Source organism: Apiotrichum porosum (genome assembly GCF_003942205.1).
Source record: "Apiotrichum porosum strain DSM 27194 chromosome Unknown scaffold_5, whole genome shotgun sequence".
Lineage (NCBI taxonomy): Eukaryota > Fungi > Basidiomycota > Tremellomycetes > Trichosporonales > Trichosporonaceae > Apiotrichum > Apiotrichum porosum.
This window is the reverse complement of record NW_021167112.1, coordinates 439,026-465,259: the sequence shown is the minus strand read 5'-3', so window position 1 is coordinate 465,259 and position 26,234 is coordinate 439,026. Positions and strand designations below refer to the sequence as shown.

General features: G+C 61.0%; 5 protein-coding genes and 2 non-coding genes across 7 annotated transcripts; 1 reads left to right on the top strand and 6 right to left on the bottom strand.

Moving 5' to 3' along the window:
• Positions 1-1,355: 1,355 nt before the first annotated feature.
• On the top strand, positions 1,356-11,620 carry EHS24_007470 (uncharacterized protein; the record flags this gene model as incomplete). Its single annotated transcript, XM_028622829.1, has 7 exons — positions 1,356-6,288; positions 6,354-6,927; positions 8,883-8,963; positions 9,018-9,049; positions 9,089-9,426; positions 9,498-11,175; positions 11,238-11,620. 7 exons carry the CDS (start codon positions 1,356-1,358, stop codon positions 11,618-11,620), a joined length of 8,019 nt encoding a protein of 2,672 aa, XP_028476722.1.
• An 834-nt stretch (positions 11,621-12,454) lies between these two features.
• EHS24_007469 (uncharacterized protein) lies at positions 12,455-14,055 on the bottom strand (the record flags this gene model as incomplete). The annotated part of the gene is made up of 4 exons (XM_028622828.1): positions 12,455-12,563; positions 13,127-13,231; positions 13,949-13,965; positions 14,041-14,055. The coding sequence occupies 4 exons, from the start codon at positions 14,053-14,055 to the stop codon at positions 12,455-12,457; spliced, it is 246 nt and encodes an 81-aa protein (XP_028476721.1).
• A 4,793-nt stretch (positions 14,056-18,848) lies between these two features.
• On the bottom strand, positions 18,849-18,943 carry EHS24_007468. Its single transcript has one exon. It is a non-coding gene; the product is annotated as a tRNA-Ile (tRNA).
• A 463-nt stretch (positions 18,944-19,406) lies between these two features.
• On the bottom strand, positions 19,407-20,333 carry EHS24_007467 (uncharacterized protein; the record flags this gene model as incomplete). The annotated part of the gene is made up of 1 exon (XM_028622827.1): positions 19,407-20,333. One exon carries the CDS (start codon positions 20,331-20,333, stop codon positions 19,407-19,409), a length of 927 nt encoding a protein of 308 aa, XP_028476720.1.
• Positions 20,334-20,509: 176 nt separating this feature from the next.
• EHS24_007466 (uncharacterized protein) lies at positions 20,510-20,990 on the bottom strand (the record flags this gene model as incomplete). The annotated part of the gene is made up of 2 exons (XM_028622826.1): positions 20,510-20,631; positions 20,672-20,990. 2 exons carry the CDS (start codon positions 20,988-20,990, stop codon positions 20,510-20,512), a joined length of 441 nt encoding a protein of 146 aa, XP_028476719.1.
• A 1,214-nt stretch (positions 20,991-22,204) lies between these two features.
• Positions 22,205-22,322, bottom strand: EHS24_007465. The gene has a single exon. It is a non-coding gene; the product is annotated as a tRNA-Leu (tRNA).
• Positions 22,323-24,060: 1,738 nt separating this feature from the next.
• Positions 24,061-25,403, bottom strand: EHS24_007464 (uncharacterized protein; the record flags this gene model as incomplete). Its single annotated transcript, XM_028622825.1, has 2 exons — positions 24,061-24,593; positions 25,046-25,403. 2 exons carry the CDS (start codon positions 25,401-25,403, stop codon positions 24,061-24,063), a joined length of 891 nt encoding a protein of 296 aa, XP_028476718.1.
• Positions 25,404-26,234: the final 831 nt, after the last annotated feature.

The window sequence follows — 26,234 nt, the reverse complement described above, 5'->3', positions numbered from 1 at the left end:
GTTTGGTCAAGTGCATTTTCTGGTGACATCATGAGGCAAGGTCGCCCAGGTGGCCAGGTACCAATATGGTGGGCTGTGCTCTCTGGTTTACAAAAGTGGCAGGAAGGAGACGCACGACGGAGGAAGCGTCGTAGCGATTGTGTGGGGGGTATGCGAAAGCCTGTCTGGACCATTGTGCGTGCCCCGGGAGACTGGGGGGGAGAGGGGAGGGGAGGGACAACCCAATCACGCTCGAACGCTAAGAGAATTGTTCTCGGCAGCGGTCGGTACTTGTCCGCTCGGCACCGGGTGGTCGTGTCGTGTGTACACAAAAAACGCAAACTGCAAACGTGTGCAACCAAATACCCGCGCGAGTGCCGAACTCTGGGGTGGCTTGCGTTTGCTCTGGCCAGCCAGCTTTTTGGCCGCCTCCGTGTGCGTCCTTGTTCGGCCCTTGGCCCTCGGGCATGCACACCATGTGAGGTCTGTCAGCCAGGCTGCAGGCTGTCAGGTCGTCGCCGGGGAGTGTCCCTGGGTGGGAATGCGGCGGCGGCAGCGGCGGCGGCGGCATTGGACCGCACGAGAGAGCCATCTGTTGCCGCAAAGTGTCTGCGTAACTCCGACCTGTGGATGGACACACATATGCCCCCTCTGGCTGCCCCACCCCCGCTCTGCCGACGCGCACCACCACCACCACCTCGCTTCCACCTCACACGAGCTCGTTGTCCACAACACACACATCACTTCCACCTCGTCAGCCCACAGGCAGCCGCTTCTGCGCGCATCTGCACGCTTCCCCCCCCCCCCCTACCCGGCCGCCAAGCACACGTCGCTTCCTCTGCCAACCCGTGACCAAACGTCCAACCCCGCTACCCCCAAACTTGGATTCGTCCCAACACCTCATCGTAACCCACACCAACTGCCGCCAGTAGGTGTCTCACACGACCCACTCTCAAAGGCTTCTCGGACACCCGCTTGGACCACTACCCCGCCACCCAGCGTACCATCGCGAGCTCGTCACCGCCGCATCGCTCTTCGCTCAGCGGTGCACACACACACACACACCGCGCTGCTCGCGTGACAATCTCAAGTCTCGCAGCCCGCGTTTGCACCTTGCTCTTCGGTCGCGTCCTCAACATGAGTCGGCACTGAGCAAACCCAGCGCGCCAGCTAGCGCTCCCCAGCGCACCCATTCCCCTTCGTTCTCCACCCTCTCCTTAAGCGGCACCGTTTAGCCCCAAGCGCTGTGCGCCAGCTTGTTCTTACTCGCCTCCACCAGCTCCCATCTCGCGCCTCCACCAACACCTACTGCCCCGCCTGGTGCCTGCGCCAGCCCCGTCTTCTTCCCCCCCTCTCCCTCCCATCCCCTTCCCACCATGTCCCATATTGTCCATTCGCTCGAGCACGCGGTCGAGGCCGGCGTCAAGGGCATCATCGGCATCGCCGAGGGCTACATGGGTGCTGCTCCCAGCTCGTGCGGCGGCACTCCAGCCGCCGAGAGCCTCAACCCCCATGAACCTCAACCACAACCTCCACAGCCCGCCGTGTCCACGTCTTCTACCGCCGCCGCCGCCAGCGCCTCCAGTGCCGCTGCACCAATCCCCATCGCTGGAGAGCAACAAGCGCACGCGACCACCTCTTCCTCTGCCAACCTTTCTGTTTCCTCCTTGGCCGCTCAGCGCGTCTCGCGACTAGGACTCCAGCAAGAGTCGCTGGTTCAGCTTGCAGACGTTCAGAGCGGCTGGATCCACCTCCAGTCCACCTACCTCGACAGTGCGGGTGGCCAACGCCGCGTTCGCAGTTTTGGTCTGCGCAATGTGTCGTCAGGACCCGTAGACGTCGAAGTCGGGTCTGACCTCGGTCCCCAAGTCGTGTTCTGGGTGGCCGAGGACAACTCCGACGTTCCCGAACCATCGTCATCGTCTTCGGTATCGTCAATGTCCAGCTCGGCGGGGGCTCCGTCTATCAACCTGTCCATCCCACCAGGGTCCGCGACGACCGTCTTCCTTGCATTCCAGCCCACGACGTCCAGGCCACCAACACCTGGTACGTCGACCCCATCAAGTGACGGCGGGTTTACGCCCCGCGTGGTCGCCGCCGCCGCCCCGACGACTAATGCCGATCTGTCGCCCCTTCCTGGCAGCCATCGTCTGCCCTCCGCCACTATACAGAGTGGGAGCATGTTCTCGGACTTGTCGTCGCAGCCCGCGTCCTCGGTTGCGTCGGGCGTGTCGGGTCTCTCGCTTCCTGGCAGTGGCCACACATCCGGGTCGACCGGTCCCCGTCGAAATGACCCTGTTCACCGTTCCTTTTCGGTGCACGGCAGTGTCCTCGTTCATGCAACCACCCAGGATACTGGTGGCGACGACCTTCTCACCCTCAGCCCCAGTCCCGTGCAGCAGGCGCACCAGAACATCTCCTTGCCCTTCTTCGCCACAGTGTGTCGTTCCTTCTTCTCGGCGGCTGTTATCGACCCATCGACAGGTCTCGCTGCCAGTGCGCAGCTGAGTTCGGGCCAGCTGTCGATCGATTTCGGTACCGACAATGTCGTTGGCAACGAGGTCCATCGCGACATTCTCCTTGTGAACCGCTCAGAGATTGACCTGGTGTGGACCACTTCGGTCCTCAACTCGAGCTTCAAGGACAGCGTGTGGTTTTCGCTGCGCGACCTCGACTCTGAAAACGTGTTTGGTGTCGAGACATCGACCGACCCCGTCCCCCTCCCAGCGTTGTCCAGCAGACATCTTCGCCTCGATCTGCGACCACTCATCCCTGTCGCCGACTTCGAGTTTGACTTTGTCATCTCCAACGCCCACCAGACTGGCAACGTCGTGACCTGTAAGGCCTTGGGTTCGTGCCAAGCCACGGCACAAGACGACACGCTGCGGATCCAGAGCGGTTCAACGATCGACTTTGGACAGATTCCCGATGGGACCTGGGCGAAGAAGCTCATTGCTACCAAGAACATTGGGGACCGTCCGATCGACGTTCATTTCTCGGCTACCCCAGGTTACGAGGTGGTTTTCCGTCTAGCCGGTGTGGCGGGTGAGGATATCGATGAAGACGTGCCCATTCGCCCAAGAGATAAGCGAATGGAGACACTGTCTCGCACGTCTACGCGCGATACGCGTGACAGCGGCGGCGCTCGTGGACGTGAAATCTCGGGCGCCGCTTTCCGCTTCCCACTCGACATGGTGTCTCAGGGGTCGAGCACCGGCGGCCGGTCTGCGCTGTTCAACGAGGCTGGCTCGGTGTCGAGCGGGCCGTTTGAGACAGACGAGTGGGCTACCACGGCCAGTGACCGTGATAGCTCCATGCCGCCATCCAGACCCCTGTCGCGCGTGACATCACGAGGATCAAGTTACCGGCCGTCGCGCACCGAAGAGTCGGACGACGACGAGCAGTCTCCCCAGACCTCACAACCTTTGGACGGGCCAGACATCGGCCGAGGCGGTGACAACCAGAACCTCGGCGACCGTGACATCCCCAACCAGATTGAGGAGCTCACCATGCGTCCTGGTACAGAGTACCGCGTCTTTGCCATGTACCGCCCAGCCCGTGACCTCGTCAACCCTCCCGAGATTGCCGGCAGCTTGCGCACGTCAACCTTCAAGGTATTCCTCGACTCGGCACCCATCTCGCAGCGGTCGCGTCCCATTGCGCGCTCGCGCAAGGTGATTCACTGCACGGCCGAGTCGTGTACCTCGATCGTGACCATTCCCTCGGGCAAGTTTATCGACTTTGGCGAGGTCACTGTTGGCGCGTCCAAGTCGACTACCTTTGAGGTCCAGAACCTCAGCGCCATCTCGGCCCGTGTCGAGGTCGCGGCCATCTCCAAGGTGTTGATGACGAACCGCAATGTCATTGTCATCCCGCCATACGAGACGGTGACGGAGCGTCTCGACTTTTTCCCGCGCCGTATCAATGACCGATACGAAAAGCAGGTCTTTGTCCGCAACCACCTGAACCGCGCCAACAACCAGTTGATCGAGGTGCGGTCCAAGAACGTCGACGTGTACAATGTCACCCTCCACTCGCACCTGTACCGTATCCTGACGCCGTCGGGCTCCAACTTTCTCGACTTTGGGTCGGTCGTCGTCCACTCGCCTACGCTGCGTACTGTCCAGTTCCAGAACCTCACGCACAAGCCGCTCGTTCTCGACCTCTCGGCATCAGACCCCGAGGACATTCAGCTGTTTGTCAAGAGGGCCGACGCACCCATCACACATGCCAAGCCCCCTTGCAAACAGATTCTTGCTCTGGACGCCGAGCGACCGCCCCAGAACGGCGGTAACCTCAAGGAACGCTTTGTCGAGTCCCTCGAGGACCGCGGTACTGGCGAGACCAAGGCGCCTACCAAGTCCAAGGCTCGGGACAAGAGCGCCACCAGGGAGAAGAAGGATGGCGACAAGCTGTCTCTTGGCGCCTCGCTCGCTTCTGCACTCAAGAAGGGTGGACGCGGCAAGCCAGTCCAGATTTACGGCAACGCCGTGGTCTTTAGGGACCGCAGTCTGCTCGACGACCACGAGTACCTGGACTTGGCGTCTGGTCCCCCTTGTTCAACGCACCACAAGACGTTGCCGTCGTCCAAGCGCTCCCATCTCCTGGAGACTATTGCCCATGAAGACCCGCGCACCCTCTCTGGCCAGCATCCCAAGGTCCCCAAGCTCGACTTTGCGGCGTCGGCCAAGTCGAGTGGTCTCGTGAGCAAAGAGGTCAAGGCCAAGAAGAGCAAGTCGACTTCCGGGATCAAGCGCGAGGCAACAACGCACAAGCCGGCCACGCCCGCCAAGGCGGTCAACACTGGCAGGAGTGGTGAGGCGCCTACCAGCCCGCTACTGGCACCGATCCTGCGTACGCCCCTCGCCAAGGAGGCGGCTGGCACCAAGTCGCCCGCCCTCACTGGCAAGCGTATCGAGCTCAAAACGGACCCGGCGACCGTCTCGGACGTCGCCAAGCTCACGCCCGACGAGCTCATTGTCGCAATCGAGCACCACGACGCGCGCCGCAACCTGTCGGCTGTCACGCATTTCACCGCCGACGAGGAAGAACAGTACGTGCGCCGCCTGCTTGCCCTTCGCAAGGAACTGGCCCATGCCACTCGCGACGGCAAGTTTTTGCCCTGCCACACTCTCACGGTCCCGCCTGGGTCGTCACGCCAAGTGGTTGTCATTATGACTCCTGCTGGATCCACACGCGCCCACATCACCACGCGTGCCAAGCGCTGCGAGTCACGGATCAACATCAAGGTGCTCGACTATGAAAAGTCGGTGATTGAGACGGCCATGGGCCCGCACGCGACCCTGTCGCAGCTTCCCGTGCGCGACCTGATCATCCGGTCGTCGTGTGTGCGCTCCGTGCTCGAGGTCCAGCAGTCGTCCATCAACTTTGGCACCTGCGAGCGGGGCGACGTGAAATCACGCACCATTGTGATTCACAACAAGAGCGACTGTGTCGGCATCTTCCGGATGCGGACTTCAGGGTCCATTGCGTCAGGGAACCTAAAGCTCGGACTGGGCAGGTACGGTGTCGTGTCAGCGTTTGGGCGGAAAGAGGTTGCATCATTCTCTTTCACACCGTCCATGGTGGGCAACTATCAAGAGACCATTTTGGTTGAAAACGTCCTCGACTCGCACAACGACCAAAACGTCCTCGTCAAGGCTACGGTACGCAAGATGCCCGCGTTCTCGCTCGACGTGACCAAGCTCGACTTTGCGCCCCCTGCTGTGGGAGCGTGGCCGGCCTCCACGGGCTTTGTGATTACCAACACGTCCAAGACGGAGCGTACTTTTGTCGTCGAGACCGAGGCGGCGGCTGCCGATGTCGCTGCCGCTTCGTTTGCCGAGCTGTCGCTGTCCCGCGACGAAAAGGACGCCGGCGTCGCCCTGTCCCAGGGCGAGGAGGAGGAGGTCGAGGGCCTGCTGCAAAAGCTCAAGATTGCCCGGCGCAAGAACAAGCCCGACAAGATTGCAAAGTACGAGAAGCGTCTTGGCGAGCTTGGTGTTGTCACTGCTTCGTCCGAGGACAGCGGCTCGACGGATGCCGAGGACGCGACGGAGAGCGGCGCAGCGACCCCGCCTGTCGGTGAGGTGGCGTCGGTGCCGTCCATCAGCATCACGCTGGGCCCGAGCAAAAAGGCAAAGGTCCTCGTCAACCTCGTGCCGAGGACGGGATCGGGCGCGTTTGCGTCCACGATCAAGGTGTACGAGCGCAAGAACACGGACGAGACCGTCACCATTGACGTTTCGGGCTCGCCCAACCCCGTCGCGGCCATTACGCCAGTGTCGTCGTCGTCATCTTCCACTCAGGGTACGTTTTCTTTGTCATCTCCAAAAAGGTTGTTACTACCAGTGCGCTGACCCAGTGTTCTGCAGACCCGCTCAACCTCGCGATCATGCGCCACTGCCTTCAACTCACCATGCAGTGCCCCGTGTCGCCCACGGCCTTTTGTGTCGGCTCGACTCTGTTCTTGCCCGTCACGTCGCCGTACTATACCCAGCTCGAAGCGCACTTCCCCACGTTCGCCGACCCGACGACGCACCAGCCTGCGGGCCTGCTGCTTGCCGACGGCTACTCGCGCCAGATCCCAGGCAACACGCACGCCGAGGCCAACGCGCTTGTCAACTTTCGCGAAAAGCTCGTCGAGCTCGACGACGCCGCCACCGCCGCCAGTCCGCAGGGCACGCACATGCCCGCTGCCGAGGACATTCTGTCGCAGGCGTCGTGCTTTGCGACGATGGAGCCGTGCTCGCTGCGCACGTCGGGTGGGCCCAGCTGCGCGCTCGAGTTGGTCCGCGCCAAAGTCCACAGCGTGTACCTCGGCGTCGAGGAGCCGCCTGATTTCGTCCAGTGTGAGGGTGTGCGTATCCTCGAGCAGGGCGGCGTGGACGTGCACCGCGTCGTGGGGCTCGAGGACGAGTGTCTGCGCCTGGCGCGGCGTGGAAGGACGTAAGAGGAGGAGGAGGAGGAGGAAGAAGTCATAGACGGAGGAGGAGGAGAATGACGGAAGCACTCAAACGGAACACAGTAGAAACCCCCCAATCCCAAACAAACCCAACAACCCCCATTCACATAATCTTTCACTCGCAACTCTACTCGCATGATTGTCTGTATGCATCACCGTGAGGTGGACACGAAAGGATGCCGGAGGACGGGTGAGCTGGGACACGCCGGCGACTGAATATGGCCAATAGTGGCAGCGGGGTGCGGCTCGTTTTCTTTCTACCGTGCATAGCCCTCACCCTCACCAATCTAGTCCTTGCCAACTCTTTCGTCCATGCTGTACCCCGATGACTCTGCAGCCATATGCAAGATTGCAACATCACGGCAAAGGTCACCCACCACAGCGACCCCAACGCAGGTGCCACACTCGCGCGGCGGGGTTATATCTCCGGGGGCGGGCGCGGGTGGGCGGGTTGGTTTCTGTGACCCCTGGTGTGTCCGCCCCGCCAGTGGCGAGGAAAGGTGAGACGGGTGGGGGATTTGATCCCGCGGTTGGTTGGTCTTGGCCTGGGCGAGAGCGTGTGTGTGCAGCGAGCGTGTGGCCCACGCGCGCACGCTGCATGCGCTGGAACGGTGTGGCCTGGGTGTGTCCGTCGTTGTCGCTCGCCGCCGCCGCTCGCTTCCCCTGGTGCTGCTGCTGCCACCGCCGCCGCCGCTGCTGTTGGCCACCTCCAACAACCCTCCTACACATTCCTCTCTGGCACTCTACACACACAGGGAAAAAGAGATTACTGCATCTCTCCCACCCCCCCACCCACCTCCCACTCGTCGCGCAGGCTAGCTCCTCCCCCCTCCCCTCCGTCACTCGAGCCACTCCTGCTAGCCAGTGCAGTGCAAAGTGGTCCCCCCCCCCCCCCCCAAGGCTTCCTCCCACGTCGACCTGTGCCGCACGTTCCCCTGTGTCCAACGCGTCGCTCGTCCACCACACCACCACACCACCCATCACACGACAACCAATCCCCTCTTTCGTCTGGTAAGCACAACACCTCCCCCCTCCCACACTCGACATACTCTACTGCCCCCACCACTGCCGCCGCCGCTATCGCGTGCACGCTGCATAGCGTCGTGAGCCGTTGCTCTCTTGCAACCGCCATCACGTAGCTTCCCTTTTCCCTCTCCCCTCCCTTCCGGCACCGAACGCTGGCTCCCACACCCGCACACACCCCCACCACCACCACCACCCTCTGCTCGACGTACACCGCTCGTCGGCGTCCGGGAAGCGTGCACAGCACCGCATCTCGCTCCCCCACCGCGTGGTTCCAGGCTAGCGTCGCTTGCCTTGCCTTTGCGTCCCTTACGCTCGTCGACTCGGCCTCCCAATACAGGCCACGGCCACGGCCACGGCCACGGCCAATACAATAGCATTCCATTCCTCCCCCCGTTTGCTCCCCACCCGCACCCACACCTATCCCCACCCCTGAACTCGCAACCTGACGCTCTCCTCGCTGTCACAGACAACCTAGCGGTTCGACGACGCTACACACCACCACGCCAGTAGCGAGATAATGACCTCGATGCGCGGCGGACGAGGGCGCGGCGCAAGGGGCGGCCCGGTCGGCGGTGACTCGTTCAGGTGCGTACTCGGTATCGACGTTGTCTGGAGACTGCACCAGTGGTAGCGGTAGCTGCCTGCGCTTGCGTCAAGTGAAGCCTGAAGCCTCTGGCCCATGGGTACTGCTGTCCCTTCCCCCCACGACACCAGTTGCCAGCTGGGTGCGGACACGGTCCCGGCGGTATGATGCTGGCGTCCACGATGCGCCAGCGCGCCGCCGGGAGGCGCTGATCGCGTGGCCACCTTTTGCTTCGCGCTTCGCAGAGACACCCACCACCGACACAGCCTTGTTTTTCTTGCTCTTTGTTTGCTTGTTTTCTTGCGTTCGTGTCATGCTTACTCCTCACAGACGCGGCACGTGGCGAGGCGGTCCACCGGGCTCAGCAGGGTATTCGCGCGGCGGCGGCGCGGGCGGCGGTTCGGGTCGAGAGTGAGCAGCGGCAGCGCAAAAGAGACGAGACCAACGTGCTGACACTGTTAGCAGCAAGCAGCCAGATGACAAGCCTGGCGGCAAGGGTGCGCAACGGGTACAGCGCGTTCGGGGCTGACGTTTAGGCTTCCAGACAGACACGGACATCTCGGCTTCGGGACGTGGCAGCGAGCGCGAGCTCAAGCCATGGAGTCCCGAAGAGGACCACAGCGGGCCCAACGGTGCCAATGGCGCTTCGGGGTCGGGCTCTGCGACGACGGGCGCGGCGGCGGTCCGCGACGCTCTCACGTTTGGCATGGGCTCCAGCTCGGTGCCGTGGGACCAGTTTGAGACCAACGCCCGCCTCTTTGGCGCAAAGACCGACTACGATGAGGAGTTTTACACCACAAAGCTCGACCGGTCGGGCGCGGGCTACAAGAAGCGCGAACGCGACGCTGATCGTATGGCCGCCGAGATTCTGTCGGTGAGTGTGGCCTGGCGCGGCCGCTCTGCTCTCTCTGCCTCGTTGCTCACACGTGTTTCTTTTCCTTCTAGAAAACGGCCACCAACCCCCACCTTGCCGAGGAGCGTGGCCAGGCGACCCCTGGCGGCGAGCACAAGGACGAAGAGGAAAAGTACTCGGGCGTCACTCGCGGCCAGAACGCATATGTTCCCCCTGGCGCTCGCCGCTCTGGTGGTCCTGCTACGCCTGCCGGTGTGCCCAAGGACACCAAGGAGGCCGCCGTCGTCGGCGCCGCCCCGGTTGCCAAGACCAACGGCACGCCGATTCAGATCCTCTCGCCCATTGCTCTGCCTGCGGCTCCGGCATCGGCCTCGATCCCAGCCAACGCGCCAGTTCCCTCCCCATCCCCCGTCCCAGCGTCTGGCACTCGCTCGTCTGCAGACCCCATCATCGACCCCGCCATCGCGTCGCTGGGCCCCGCGCCGCCTTCTGGAGCTTCGATGGCCCGTAGCACTAGCTCGGTGCCTCAGCAGGCTAACGGCGAGGCAGGTGCGGGCGCTCCCAAGGCACCCATGGGCGCCGTGTTGGACCAGGCCCGCCAGTTTGTTGAATCCGAGCGTGAGCGCGCCACGGCCCGCAAGCAGGTCATGGTCAAGACGGAGCGTGCGCACGTCCTTGCCGACCTCAAGTCGTGGCAGTCACAGTTCAAGGTGCCTCTCCCGATTCCAAAGGACATTTTGCCCATTCTGTCCAAGGACGAGGCCAAGCAAAAGCAGATTGAGACCAAGGCCGACAAGGCCCTGCTCGAGATTGAGGAGCACAAGAAGCTTGCCAAATCGCCAAAGCCAGTGGCTGCCGTGCCGTCCACTCCCGAGACGCCCAAGCAGTCACCCGGCGGCGTCAAGAAGATTCCTATGAAGATTCCAGAGATCCCGCCCTTCCGCAAGAGGGTGCCGCCTGCCGTGCCCGTCCCCGAGACGGCCGCGCAGAACATTTCGATCATGACCTCGCCCACTCCCTCGCACTCGTCGATCACCTCGGGAGGTGCAGCCGCAAAGCTCAACCCCAACGCATCGGCGTTTGTGTTCAAGCCCAACCCGTCCGCTGCCGCGTTCAAGCCCGCCGACGCTGCCGCAGCCGTCGTCTCGCCAGCATCCGGCGCTGCCAAGCTTCCTGCTATCCCTGCGCACGCGGCCCCTCCTCCCCCTCCTGCAGCTGCAGCTGCACCTCCCGTCGCCGCTGCCCCTGTCCCTGCTCCTGTCGCCTCGCCTGCTGCCGGTGCCGCTGCCCCTCCCCCTGCAGCTGCGGCCTCGACCTCGGCGTCGGCGTCGACCAAGCAGCAGAACCCTTTCTACAAGGACGGCCCGCCCAAGAGGATAGTCGTGGACCCCCGCAGCGACTTTAACCCCTTCAAGAACGCAGCGGGCCACCAGGTGCCCCAGGCCAACACCGTCCCCGCAGCGTGGCCATACACTGGGCGTCGCTCGTCGATTGCAGCGTTCAACACCCCGCTGCACCCCATGGCCATGCAGCCTGGCGGCGGCGGCTTTGACGGCGAGGACCCCTCGAGCCCCCACCAAGGCCCGCCTCCTATGCTCCAGGGCCTCCCACCCAACATGCTCCCCTTCTACCGCTACCAGCCCGGCATGCCACCGCAGGTGCAGGGCGGCATGATGGCCGCACCAATGTTCAGCCCGGGCCCCAACGTCTTCCCTCAGCAGATGGGCTCGCCTCACCTCGGCCAGCAGCCTCCACAGGGCCCCAACGGCAGTGAGTTTTGACGCCTCTGTACACACAGCCAGCTCTTTTTTAAACTGACAACCCGCTCCCAGTGCCAATGTACTTTTCCAATGGCATGCCGCCCAACGCCCACTTCATGCCTCCGCAAATGCACTTCCACCCCAACGGTCCCGGCCGGCCCGGCCCGGGACCCATGTACTTCCAGGGTGGCCAGATGCCGTCGCAGCACCAGGCCCAGCAGAGTGAGCCAGCTGATTCAGAGTTGACATGGGGAGGACCCACCACAGCTGACGCGCATCTTTCAGTGCAGCAGCAGATGTCGTTTGCAGGGCAGACGCCGCCCCAGCCCCACTTCCAGCAGACATTGCCTCCACAGGGCGGTGGGCCGCAGGGCCCGCCGCCACAGCAACAGCAACAGCAACAGCAGCAGCAGCAACAACAACAACAGGCATTTGAGAGCTCGGCGGCGCAATGAACGCGGCGAGCGGCGCGCTGGCTGGCTGTAGGGGTTGGGTTGTAGGTGGCGGTGGTAGTGGTGGTGGCGGAGGGTGCGAGGAGTGGCAAGGGGGAGGGAGAGAGCGGGGTAGCAAAAGCATCATGGCATGTTATCGACGTGCATTATTCAATTTGTGGTCGGCAGCGCCGGGCGCAATGTACTCGGGCTGCGGGAAGAGGCAAGGAAGGCACTGACCAGGTGGTAAACAAGGGGAAGCGACGAGACAAGGACAGGAGATTGGGCTGCTGGGACTCCCAGCGGCCTGACACCAGCGTTGTCCTTTCTGGGGACACGATAAGTGGGAGAAACAGTGAAGGACCAAATGCATCGAGACCGATCCTGGCAGGGGGCGTTGTACTCGTCGTGCATAGTGTGTACGGCACGGTGGAAGACATTAAGAGAGGCAGGGGGAAGGAGGGGGGGGGGGGGGGGGGGGGGCAAGAAAGGAGGAGCAGTCTACTCGCTCAAGCGGAGGCGGTGGAGGCGCGATGCGCGATGGATCCAAGACGGGAGTGGCGGTCACTGTTTAGCACAACATGTCCTCGGCGCAGCAACAACAGATGGCTGTCGGGGTCAGCGTGTGCTCCGCTTGGGGAGGTTCCTAGCTGGTCGAGGTCGAGGTAGGGAAGGGAACATGGCCGTCACTGTGCTCGTGCATGCTGTCCGTTCAGGTGACGAGACGCAGAGAAAGGACCGACATCGTGGGGCCAGCGAGCCAGCCCTAGGTGGCCCTAGCCCTACTGGAACAGGACCCATTCCCGTTCATCATTGGAGATGGAGACCGAGATGGAGATTGTGGATGAAGGGGACAGTTTACTCACCGGCGGCACAACCGGCGCAGCACGCGCCACAGCAGCCCATACCCTCCTTCTGGGGGGGAGGCTGCTGGACAATGACCTGCTGGGGAGGGGGCTGGGGGTAGCTGTAACAATGTCAGTGACCCCGTATAGAAAGAGTGCGACGCCGCGTCCAAGAACGAGTGCTCTCGCTCTCTCGCTCTCTCTCTGTCGCTCGTCCACTGTCTCCGTGCCGTGCTCGCGCTCGTAGGGACTTGACAGCTGAGGGAAAGGAGTCTCCAGCTGTAGGTCATCGGCGCAGCCGTGTGCGACGCCGACCAGTAACCGACGCTCAGCCCGTCGGACCAGCCGTCGGGCCACCCTCGCCTGCGAACCCATCGCCTACGCCCACCGCAAAAAAAGACGTGTGGAGCCCCGGCACACTTGGCGTTGCCAGAGCATGGGCGCTTCTTTGCCATGCTGTGCTGCGGTGCGGCCGGACCGGAGGGACGATATGAGGGTTGGTCTGCGGCTTGACGCCCGCGAGCCTGCGATAGGCACTGGCGTAGCTGTAGGCGCTGGGTGCTGCGTGGCCGTGGCCGTGGCCGTGGTGCGGGTCTGGACACGTCGAGAGAAAACGACGAGGAGAGAGCAAGTACACAACACTGCTGGGTGGACGCGACGCCGATAGCTCGATAGCTGTACTCACTAGCCACCCTGCTGCTGGTAGCCCTGCTGGGGGGGAGGGGGGTAGTAGCCGCCCTGCTGGGGGGGACCGCCGTAGCCGGGACCACCGCCGTACTGCTGCTGGTGGCTGTTGTATGGGTCAGCCATGATGTGTTTTGTAGAGTGGACGAGGATGTGAGAAGGGGGGTCAGAAACGAGTGCGATACGCCATGGGTCTTATAGCCTAGGACGGTGACCCGTGGCTTTCGCTTCAGCCTCGAGCGTTCGTCCAAAGGACAAGAACCAGGACGAGAATGAGGGATATAGGATCCACGTCCCAAGCCTCCTGCAGCCTCCAAAACTAGCGAACAGAAGGGTGGGACGATTAACCCCGAGTTCGGCTTCTCGAGCTGATGGGGACTGGCTGCGCGTTGCCACCACCCCCCCAAGACTCGGCAGTGCGCCCAACAGCGGCGCAGCATGATGCGGGAATCCTGCGCGCGGCGTCGGCCACGGCACGCATCATGCTTGGCCACGTCACAACGTGTGGTGACAAGCGGTCCGGTGTGTTTATTTTTTTTTGGCTCTCGACAGACAGCCCGCGGTGTCGGACGCGCGAGCCGCGAAAACAAAATGCGATGCGCAGCACAAGAGTCGCAATCACAGGCAGTCGCGATCACGGGCAGACGCAGACACACGTCGGCGGCGCTGGCCCGTCCACCATGCACTACTGGCCTACTGGCGCAACATTGCCGGCTGTGGGAGGGTCCGTATCGCGAACGCCAGCGCCAAGAGCACTGGCACCGCCGCCATCGCGGCGCACGTTGGCCATCAAAAGGGAGGAGGAACGAGGGAAAACACGTACCCGCCGCCGCCGTAAAACTGTTTTCGCGTCAGTGAACAGACCGCGTGATGAGACGGTGTGGAGGCCAAGGGGGGCCAGCGGTATCGGCTTACCTGGTTGGCAGACATTGTGTTGTGAGAGGAAGGGGGGGATGAGCTAAGTGTGATGGGAAAAAGTAACAAGAAGAGATGTTGGAGTCGGCGACGATATACGGGTTTGTGTGTGGTGTGTTTCAGGGAGACGCGGTCTGCCAGGCGGGGCGATGGCTGTGGACGGCCAGCCATGCCAGCCAGGCGCGGGCGGGCGGGCGAGAGGCGCGACGATCGGGCACTTGGGTGCTAGCCGAGAGCGGGAGCAAAAAGTGAATTCGCCCCCCCTTGGACGCCGCAGCAGGCCGGACACGATGGCCACGGCCGTCGAGGCGGTGAGAGCCAGGCGGGGGGGGGGCCTGCATATGCAAAGCTTAGTCTGTTGGGTGGCAAATTCAACGACGAAAGGGAACACACCACGTATAGGGTTTGCCCTGCGGATCAAAGGAACAAGCGTAACCGAACAGGAGTAACACGAGGGAACGCGCATGGCCCGCAGAAATCAACTCGCCTTTGTTAATTTGGTTTGTTTTTAGCACTCTGGTTCATCCTTGAATCTGTGGCGGCCAGCTATAGCAGCTGTCGTACTCTCCCAAACCCATTCTGATATATAACCGCGTTACAAACCATCACACGTCCTCCTAACGCGTGCCCCGGCCAGATGCATAGAGAGAGTAGTCGCTGCTCATGTTGCATGTTGCTGCGGGTCCGAGCGCTGCGCCTTAAAGGGCAGAACAGCAACGGGGCGCCGACCACGTCGTCTTGGCACCGCCCCACATGCTATCTCCACGCTCGGACGGTCGCTCTGGTCGGGACATTGGCGCCCATGTCCACCTCCAGCGGTCCAGCACGCCCTTGTGCGCTCCTTTATCTGGCCTCTGGACTGCGCACTGCAGAGCGCGGTGGACGGCGGGTAAACTGCCAATATATGCAGTGTGCAGTTGAGCCGCGCGTGCAGAGTGAGCAACCGACGACGAATGTGGCATCCAGAACCCATTACACCATGGTGGAAGGGCCCTGTTGCTGCACACCCCGTGAGCACAGACCATCAGCATCACAGCATACCACCATTCACATCTCGCTGTGGCTCACCCTCGCAACCAAGACTCGCGATCCTGCTCACTCTCGCCAGTCCGGTGTCCGCCGAATCCAGTGTCGGTCAATGTGGCGGACTCACATTCACCTGTGGCACATTTCCCCTGCACGCTGAAGACTGACCGCTCCGCCGTGGACCACTTGTGACGGTTCCCTCCCTGTCTCGTCCTGCGCCCGTCGCCAATGTCTTCTTGCATGGAGACGCGCCCGGTTGTGCCCTCGTGACCATCACTCGCATTGCCATCACCGCACTGACGCTGCCTGTTTCACACTTCTCACACCACACTCCAGCGCAGATGCCAAAGGCGGCAACGGGCGCACACAGGAGGCAAGGTGGTCTGACCACAGCGGGTCTAGACTTTTGCGCCGTATCCCCAAAAAATACAGAGATCCAAGAACAATCAGCTGGCCAGCTGAACTTGTGACACGTCGAGGGCGGCGGGGTGTGAGCGTGTGAACGGGAAGGGAAGAGGGAAGACGACATATAAACGCCCCATGAGACCCGTCTTCCCTCCTTCGCATTCTGTCTCCTTCTCACGTTCGCACACTCTCTCATTCCACCCACTCTCTCTTTCTCCCCAGTCCTTCTCCATCCCCACCTCCGTTTGCCACTCCCACCATACACTCCCACTTTACCCATCACTCGCCATGTAGCACCTTCTACCTCTCTTCGTACTTTCGGGAAGTCTGTAAGCTCTGTTTTCGGTATATCCGGTGCAGGCTTACTCGTGGGGAGCGTTTTCAATGGCCCCCATCCCACACTGCCACCCATCACACCCCAGATGTGATGGTGTGGCCGTGATAGATCTCTCGACACTCTTCGGCGAACCGAGGTCTTGTCGGTAGAATGAAATGGAGGACTGACGGGACTCACAGTTTCCCACCCCCCCGACTCCTCAACTCTGCCACATCCAGATATCTGGTCCCAATGTGAGTAATCTCTCGTCCAGAAGTCAGTGGTGTCGCTCCCCCATCTCCCCTCTTTGGCCGTGACAATCGCACGTCTCGTTGAAGGCGCGTGGTGCAGCGGAACACTGAGGGCCTGGCGTTTGAAATGGCCATTTCGTATATCCGTTCCTTTGGAGAGAGACCCCTCCCACCGCTTATCCACCAGGCATCGCTAATGGCGTTGCCTACCCCTCTGTCACCCAACGTTGTTCGGCCCTCTCGCAACCTCATGGCACTTGACCACGTACCGGTGAAAGGCCCCGAGCGCGTCTGGGTGTCGAGGTGTTATTCCAGCGCACACATACTGACTTCCAGGAACGCGCTCCATCCATGCCTCGGTGCGTCATCCCTGGTTCTTACATCTGGTGAGTAGCTCTCACTTGTGGACGTCGGTTCGGCAAACGGCTGCCAGGCGGCCGTTAGACACGCCGATTTAGCTAGTTGGCGTACTGCGTCGAAATCGTCGGCGCCATGGACAGGCGTACCCCACGCGTTTGCAATAGCGGACCGCCTGCCGTGTGTCCCAGCATAACCGGGACCTCTCTCCAATGGGACTTCACTCCCGGAGATGACATGTCGTCCTGTTTCCAGGGGGAATTCGCAACTTGCTTTGCAGTTGCGCTCCTGCCTTGGCAGGATGGATTACAAAAAAGGGGGTTAATCCAGCTGCCTTACTGATGCCACAGCCCATATGCACCCTCAACCTGCATCTCACGTCTGGTACATACCTTATCACAGTGAGTATTCTCACCGGTGCTTGTCCACACAGCTTGCTGTGCTGGACGTCTATACATCTGAGATCCAGGAACTCTGAGTCTCGGTTTCCTCCTGGGCCACCTGGCTCAGGCGGACGTCTACATCTGAGACCCAGTAACTCTGAGTCTTGGTTTCCTCCTGGGCCACCTGGCTCAGGGGGGATGTTTACACCTGGCCAAGTGCCTAGGGTGTCTCGTTCGGTGGTGGTCCCACTGAACAACTTGGTGGCGGGCTCCAGGTCTGCTCGGCCTCGCGACCGCGTTTGCAATGGTGGTCCAAGCGCCATCCCTCAAAGGGGGCTGGCGTTGTCGACGTATGGCAATCTGCCATGGTCGCTATTTCGCACTGACAACCACAGAGAGGATTTTTCGGCATTTTTGCAACATTTCCTTCTTCTTCCGTATGCCTCCTGCGTCCCGGTCCCCGTCGCCGTTTACACCGACATTATCCTCTCGAGGCTCTTTCTTATGGAAACAATCCCGTCTATCGCCCCACGGATCATCTTGTGAGTTTCTCACCGGTGCCAAACGATGAAGGGTGTCCTGAGGACGTTCTTTATCAAGTCCCATCGCAGAAGCTGTGGGACAGAGGGTGGCGTTCTTAGGACGCCGGCCTGGTCCGCGTTTGCAACAGCGGTCCGATGCTAGACGCTTCATAGAATGGAGCCGATCAGCATCCGCCATAGACATCCCTTAGGGAATGTGCGGCCAAATGGCTGTGAGCTGTCGATGGATGGCTCACATCCACGGGTCTGGGGAAGGTCTTAAGGACATCCCCAGCCAAATGACGTGAATGATTCAAAGGATTGTTCACCGTCGCATGCGCGCTGACACCACAGCCCGTTTAACTGGATTTGTACGAGTATGGCAATCAACTGTCCGCCCAAACCCCCTTATCAGCCATTCACGCACCCCTCCTTCACAAGCCGTCGATTATATTCCCTGTTTAACTTCAATAGACCAAGCGCCACCCCGCCGTCAGCTGCGTTACCTGGCCAAGCCTGGACTATCGACAGTGAGTAATCACGTATGGGCAGTCAGCAGGTTCCGTGGGAGGGCTCAGGGCACGATTGTGTTCAACCTCATCGTGTGAGTTTCGCGGCGGCGGTTGTGGCTTTTGCCCAAATGTCTCGCCGCTGTCGTTGAGACTCAACCTCTGGGTCCTTTGTCGTTTGCAACAGATCCTGGTTACAGCGATGGTGTGAATGTGCCAGTGCCGCTTGCCACAGCGCCCAATGGACTCCATCTGCTCGCAGAGCTCGATGGCAACCCATGGGCTTGCATGGCTGCGAGGCGAGGCACACAGAGTAGCATAACATCCGTCGATGACCTCGCTCCACACAATTCGCCTACAGCTGGCGTCAAAGTGGGAGCATGTGGTATCGTGGAACATCAATGAGGGAACCGGCTGACCCCATCAGGATCTCTATCGGTCTACAAAGCAAAGGTGAGCAATCACTCACGTGTTCGTCAACGCGGCATGTGCCGGGTGGGCTGTGACCTAGCCGGCTCGAGGCGGGTTGTTCGGACCCGTCTGGGGTTGCGTTTGCAACAGCACCCCGCTCGTCATAGGGTCTTTCTGCCTACCTGGGGGGCTCGCGGATGAGGGCGAGCCAGTGAGCGGGAAGGCCTCCACACCCCACATTCGAGGAGAGGGTCGCGTTGACGGACAGCTACATTCTCAAGGGTCGCCGCAAGAGTCAAGTCAGAGTTGGCACTGCAGGGAGACAGTTCTACCAGTTAGCTTGGCACTTCTTGTTCGAGATGCATGATACTTTCTTGTCTTGAGTCGGAATCTATGGAGACATGTGAGCACACTGAAAGGCGCACTGGCGACAGGACCAGAACGCGACGGGCATTGCGGAATGTGGCACTGACTCGTCGCGCGACAGACACAAGCCGTCCGCAATCCCAGTCCACTTGGAGCCACTCCACTCACTTCAAGCACGACAGGTATCCTCTTCACAAGCACCAACGCTTCCCCCACATGCAAAAGGAAACAACCACGTCTCGTTGTCGACGTGGAAGCCAAAATGACCACTGACAGGATCGAACTGCCGACCTCCGCATGGACTAGTAACCAGGACTGGGTATTAGTACGATGCTCTAACCAGCTGAGCTAAGCGGCCGATGATGTTCATGCAAAATGCACCATGCCCAGCCCCTGAGGTAAATAATCCAGAGATGCGAGCGCAGTGGAGCTTGTTGGCATGGATCATGATGACACTTGATGAAAGATGGAACGTTGAAGACGGCCGAGGGCTGAAGGTTGGGAAAGGGTTCTGTCAGAGCTTATTTCCCATTGTCATCCGCAGCCAGCGCGTTCTAGGCACACGCACGAGATGTCCCACGTGCAGGCGTGCAGACTGTGCCCGACGCGTGGGAATGGCGGCAGATGCTTTTGATTTTAGTTCGGATAGCGGCGCTTCGCTTGCGCAGATACTGTGGACTCTGCCGCCAATTGACGCCGACGCGCCACTCGCTCTTCCCATCCTTTCATTCCCTTTTGGCTTTTACAGTCGTGTCGCTAACAATACATACATTCAAACGTACCGCGTCTCATCAGATCTCATCAGATCTCAAGCAGATGTCTCAGCGCCTGGGGGACCCCAGTGGACCTGGGCTCAAGGGGCGCGTCCCGGCCGTCGGAGGAGGCGAGAGCAGCCCATTCGTGCCGACACTGGGACGGCTCGTGTGCCCCCCGTCGCCGTGTCCATGCCCGCTACGGCTGCCCGAGCCGACGCTGGATACACTCGACGACCTGTCCCGGTGCGATGCACTGCGTTCCAGGTGAGCCGGGAACTTTTGCATGTTGGGGTGAGGCAAGAGCAGTGGCGGCGCGTCGGGGATGGGGCTGGGCGAGCGAGTCTGGTTACGCAGCTCGCGGTCGATGCGCGACTCGCCAAGGCTTTTAATGGAGCGGGCGTGGCGGAGACCGCTCGGCCTGACGGCCTGTAAATGCTGCTGTGCGTGGTTGCTGTTTGGTCCCTGGCCGCCGAGCGGCGGCTGCGAGAGGGGAGACGGTGCTCGCGAGGGGTTGAGGGGAGACGGAGCTCGCGAGGGGCCCGACTCCGACACCGAGTATGGGTAGCTCTGATGCCTTGCACGGCCTGGTGGAGTGGGGTAGTAGTTGCCAATGTGGGCAGTCGTTCCAGTCGTGTCGTGCGACATGGCACTTCCGGCGTAGCTAGATCGACGGGACGGGTGTCGCGACGACCCTCCATTAGGGAGGATGGGGTAGTGGTCGTACAAGCCCGTATCGGCAAACGCCCCGTGCAAGTCATACGACGCGGCGAGATACGATGGGGCCCGCGAGCGGTTGGGAGTGGGTGTCCCGCGCCTGCTTGAACTTGGTCCACGGGATGGGATCGCGTTTGGATTCAGCGACGAGCTACCGTGCAACAAGGGCTGGTTGGGGTTGTGAGGATTTGGGATGGAGCCAGTGGCTTGTGGCTCCGTGTCATTGTCGTCTTCGTACTTTTCACCCCGCTCTGCCCAGCGCATCTCGTCACTGATCATGTTGTCGACGGTCCGACGGTTACGTTCTGCCCAACGAGTACAGCGAAGGACGGACCACATGAATAGCGCAAGCGTTACTAGGGAGATGAGAAAGAGGGTCACTGTTGATGGCGAGTGTATGTTGCGTAGAGAGAGGCGTGAGACAACATGTCAGCTGTGGCCCCTCTCACCGCCATCTAGTGGTACGCACTGTTATCACCCAACTTGTTGTTCATAAAGACATACCCCCGTCCATTCGTGTCATCGGGTTCTGTACCATGGGTCGGTTTAGGGAACGCGGTGCCAAAGGAAGTGATGTCTGGGTGGGGTTAACACTGCAGAATATCACTATCACTCACGCCGGATCTTGCTGTGGGATTGCGACACAGACGATGCCGACAACACAGACAACACAGACGACACAGATGAGCTGGTCGCAGAGGTTGAACTTGAGCTACTGCTGTTGTTCTGCGTCGCGACTATCCCTTCCAAGAGCGTATTGCGAGACGTGGTCGGCACTGGCGACGCGGTGGATACAGGCTGGCTGGCAGCTGGGGTGGTGGACCCAGCGGGCGGAGTTGGTGTTTGGCTTGTGACTTGGCTGGTGGCTTGGGCTGGGTTGACTTGGGATATGACCGCTGTGGTGACCACTTGGGCGGTCGTCTGCACCTGCGCCATCGTGAACTGCGCTGGGAGCAGAAGATCTTGGTGGGTACAGTGTGGGGGATCACGGTGAGATGAGTTGCAGAGTAGACACAGGAATGGAGAGTTGTTCAAACACGTTCACAGTCTGTTGCGTGCGCTGTTGCGCACGCCACGACAGTTGTTGTGGTACCACCACTTTGAGGAACATCATCGATGCCGCGAGGGGCGGGCATGTACGACGCGAGGCCTTCAGGCGGGATTCCGGTGCAAGGCCAGAGGAGGAGCAGTGGCCCAGCCTCGCACCGCCCGTTCAATGCCTTCAGATCTTCCGAGCGAGGCGTGCTGGAACACGGTTCCGTCATGCACGTTCAAGCCCCTTGCTCTGTTGCTCGGAGTGCTTGGCCAGGAACTCAGAAACACGACATGACTGAACGACAAACAAGACAAAAATGAAGCCGCTGACCGTGTTTGCGACAAACAAAGCACGCACGTCTCTGCTGGCCCGATGGAAAGACTCCGCGCTTCCCGCGGCATCCGCGTGTACCGTTGTTAGCATGCCGAGCCTGTCAGGCCTGTCTGACAGACCGCCCACGAGGCCGTGGCGTGTACGCAAAGAATTGTGCAAAACAAGGGCCGTGTTGCGCCGAGACTTGGCGTCGACGCGTTTGGGTGGATGCAGTTTAGTTCGGCAGCTGTTGGGGGCAGTGTGTTATGGCGCAACAGTCAGGGGGGTATGAGAACGGGGGGATGCTATCGCCCGCGGCAGACATGCTTGTTGTCATTTACCGCTTCCCACCTCGGTTGAGAGCCAAGTAAACAGTACACACAATCAGAGAAAGGCATGGGGCCAGCCGGACGAAGGGTCATTGGAGCGACTGTTTTCACATAGCAAGCAAGAGGAAGCAAAGCGTAAATACCAGTCCAAATCGCACTTGAGCGTGGTACGTTCAAGGATCAAGGAGCGTGCCAGACCAGACCAGTCCAGATGAGGCTCACATAACGGACCACTGCGAAACGAGGCCAACCGGAAAGCTCGGACACGTCTGAGAGTTAGAGCGTGTCGCAGATGTAGCCATGACGCGAATCAGGCACGACATCGGCAACCACCCGGGTCGGCAGCTGGACATTTGATTTCATCCGCCCTCGACCACCTCACGAACCTTCCGACAATCTACTGATGACTGTATCCTTCCACCATCATCCAGATGTCCAAAAGGGACGACATCTGAGGGACTTGAATCCTCTTTTGACAAGAGTGGGATTTGAACCCACGCCCGAAGACTGCGAAGCGAACTGCTCTCCTCATGAGATCATGAGGAGGAAGTCACCTGAACACAGCGCCTTAGACCACTCGGCCATCTTGCCTGTGATGTCAGCTGGATTCACAGCCCTTTATGAGTTCCCGTTAGCAAGGTCAAGAGGTACGGTGTCTGGCAAGAGCTCGTTGATACGCAGTGGCTTTCAGGGAAGTGTGGTCGCAAGAGGGGAGTCTTTTACTAGCATTTCAGAAGCTGCTTTGCATGCTATAACCAATGGTTTCCACCCATTTGCTCCTGCCTTAACCCACTCAACCCACAGCAGTTCGGAACAGTCGCTGGTTCCAGCTCGCCTTGTGCACCTCATCTGACATCTGACTACTTCATTTGCGTAAGCTAGGCAACTCGCGAATGTCACTTGCGCTGAGGTCGGGTCTTGTGCCACAGTTTGTTCCCACTGCCATGATGGTGAACACCGGGATCATGATATAGTTTATAACGAAGGTGGTACATCCTGGAGACACCGCCAACACATCCATGTCCCTCATCCTCCCACTCCTCCCTTTGTGAACATGCCCCCAGATCACCACTCATACTTCTCCAAACATGACAGTCACTGCCCGGTACCCACCCTCGACCCGGCGACGCTCGCACAACTATGCGGCCTCTGCAGGTGGTCCAGCCTGAGACATCGCTGCAAGCTTCACGCTGTTGACGCTCACGCTCACGCTCACGTGGCGGGTCGCGTCGTCAAATGGGAAAAGTGGCGGGTTCCGCGTCGGCTTGCTTCAACTCTGGGGTCCAGCCGACAAGCCCGACAAGCCCGAGGTGTGCGAACGTCTTTTCTGCTGATCCAGCAAAGAACGCCAGATCAGATCCACAAACCTGATCCACAATCTGCACACGGAGGCCGGCCGGGGATGGTGTTGCACGTGGTCGTGGCCAGTGGGAATGTGGGAAGCCAGATCCCATCGAGCAGCCCAAGTCCCGTGAACCGCGGCAGTGGGTGGGTCCCGAGACCACGAACCCAGAGAAACGGTGTAGGCGACGGTGTGGCTATTGTCCTTCCATTCCTCATATACATACATACCCGGTTCGGCATCCGCAGTAGACGGACGTCGCGGGTATGGGTCCAAACCCCCCCCCCCCCCCCCCTGCACCGCGGCGACTTGATGGAACGACGAGGGTTCGCCTCTGGGTTCGCCTCGTTTCGGTCCGAGCCACGAGAGCAAGGTGAGATTAGATCCCGATCTGTGGCGAGAACAATGGAGAACGAGATTACAAGGACAAAAGAGAAGCCCGTATCGGAGTCCTATTGCAACACACGCGCCGGAGTCTGGGAGACTGGGGGGCGCGACGTGGATGTGGGTGTGTCATGGTCTGGTATGTGGAGGTATGTGGACGTGAGCGTGGACGACTACATCGGTGGAGCGTCAGCCACCCCGGCCACGGACCGGTGTCTAGATCGATCGCGTCCGAGCGGGTCGGGTCGGTCGTGTCGCCTCGCTTGCTTGCTTGCTGCTAACCTCGTTCTCGTCAGTGAGACCTGTTGCGCATGCCCATGTCCCGGTTCTTCTTTCCTTTCCTAGACTCGATGCATATACAAACGCGGACGTGTCCGCAGTCATACAAAGCGGTGCTTGGCGGCCTGAGATGTGCGATATATTGATGGGGGGGAGTTCAATTAAACGGCGAGCTGCAGCGGTGGGTTGGCGTGGGTGTGTGTGGGACGTTGTTGGGGTGGTGGTACATGCGACGCGGTGTGAGTCGCCGCCATTGGGATAAACGTATAGGTGAGGGTGAGGGGGGGTCGTTGCGTTTTGGTGTCGTTTGTGGTGTGGGTGGGTTTAAGTGAGGATCAAGCTGAGCTGGCCCTTCAACTTTGCCACAAAGACCATGCCCTCCTTGCCGCCGCGGCGGGCGACTTCGGCCTGGACGGCGTCGTCGGTCGAGTCCTCGTCGTCGTGGCCTGGCTCCTCGGCGAGCGGCGTGTCGTTCCTGTACCCGGGGGTGAGGGGCACGTCGATGACTGATCCCGACTCCGAGTCCGAGTCGGCAATGGCGTGGTCGTGGTCAAAGAACCCGGCGGCCGCGGGCGAGATGCTCATGGCCGTGGCCTTGGGGGACGCGACGCCGCCGCTGCCGTCGCGCTCGGGCTTGACAAAGCTCGTGCGGCGGACGGGAAGCGGGATGGCGCCGGTCTCAATGTCAATGTCGAGTGGGGACGGAGCCAGGCGGATACCCGCCCAGCCGACGGCGGCCGGTGGGCGCGCCAACAGGCGGTAGGTGCCGTGCAGGGCGTGCTCCGACACGAGGTGCGCCAGGAGGGCGTGGACATGGGCGAGGGTCGTGTCGCGCAGAGCGTGGAGGGTCGAGAGGTCTGCACAAGTCCGTTAGCATTGATGAACCACCCGCAATGACGGAGATATGACGGAGATGTGCGGGATAGCAAAGGGGCCGTTGAGAGCGCCACAGGCTGCAGGAAGCGTGGGCCACATGCGCAAAGCCGTGGCGTCAGGCGCAGCCTGGTGGCCTGGTGGTTTGTATTATGCACAGTGCGGGGCCTCCGTCGCCGTGGCAAATGGGCAAAGCGGGGGCTGACAGCTCACAGCGCATTTGCACAGCCAAAACCTAATCGGCATAGCTTCGTGCCGAGACCGAGAGAGCAGGTCGCGGAAGTCCGCCACCCGCCGTCTCTCTCAGCTTCTCGCCGCCGCCACATGACACCCGGCCCACCGGGCAACCCCCACAGCATCCCCCACAGACGGGCACGCCGTACGCCGCCGCCCAGGGCCACAGAGCCAAAAGTCTCGCGCCAAATGTACTACTCACCAGAGAAGCAACCGGGGGACCAGACGGGAATGTCGACGATGAACTCGAGGTGGTCGCGCTCCTTGCCGCCGGGGCTGGCGGGCGAGATGCCCAGCACGGCCGCGCGGGCCTTGCGTGCGCGCACGCAGTCTGCAATCTCCTGCGCAAACGAGCGCGTGGGCGCGTCGACCTCGCCGCGGGTCCGCGACGACGAGCGCGCGAGCCGCGCGGGCGTGTACGCTGCGCGGGTGGCCGAGCGCGGGGTGCGCGGCGAGTGGTCGTCGTCGGGCAGCGTGCCGGCCACGGGGCGGAGGATGGGCGAGGCGGAGGGGGACGAGGTGAGGTGCGCAGCAGCGGGGAAGGGCTGGGATGAGATCATTGTAGCGGGGGTTTTGTGGTGATGGTAGTGGTGGTGGGAGAACACGGGGAGAAGGGGTGGTTGTGTTGCCGGGGGGAATTTATGTATAAAACAACGATCGGAGCGGGCAGTAGCCGGGCGTTTAGAGTGGGATATGGGATGTGCGAGAGGACGCGGACGTCGCCGAAATGTGGATTGTGTCGGCGGAGTGGACGGACAGGTCGCGTGATGGGTTACACGCTGACGTGAGACGGATCTAGTCGATCTGTAACAGTGACTGCAAGGCGCGACAGGAGGGATTGCAGAGGGGAGAGGAAATGGGCGTGCGATGTGGGTGGACGGGTGGGTTTGGTTGTATTGTATTGTGGTTGTGTGGGTTGCGTGGTTGTGTGCGTAGTGGAGCGTCGGGCGGTTGGCAAGGAGGGAGCAGGAGCAGAGCGAACAAAGATAGGAAGCAACGAGGTGGATGAGGAGGCACAGGTGCAGGGGAGAGAGAGACAATGTGGTCAGCACAGCGTTCAACGGAGAGCGCGGGAGAGTCGGGGGAATGTAGCAGCAAGGTGGCACTAGAATTGCGGTGGCGGGCTATGTGTGGATCGTGTGCCGGCGGCGACGGTGCGGTATGGCAAAGGTGGATGACAGTGTGTGCGACCCAAGCCCCAGCACCGACAGCAGAATATAAAACTGCAGAGGGGGTACACCGCTCGCCACCGTGCACCGTGTCGTGCGAGCTGCTCGAAAAACTCACTTTGCTGGGTTAGAAGCAGCGGACGAGGGTGTGCTGCCAAGAAACGCGGAGCTCCGGTCCGGCGGCAGTTGGCGAAGGGGTGCGGTTTAGGTAGGTTGGAGGTT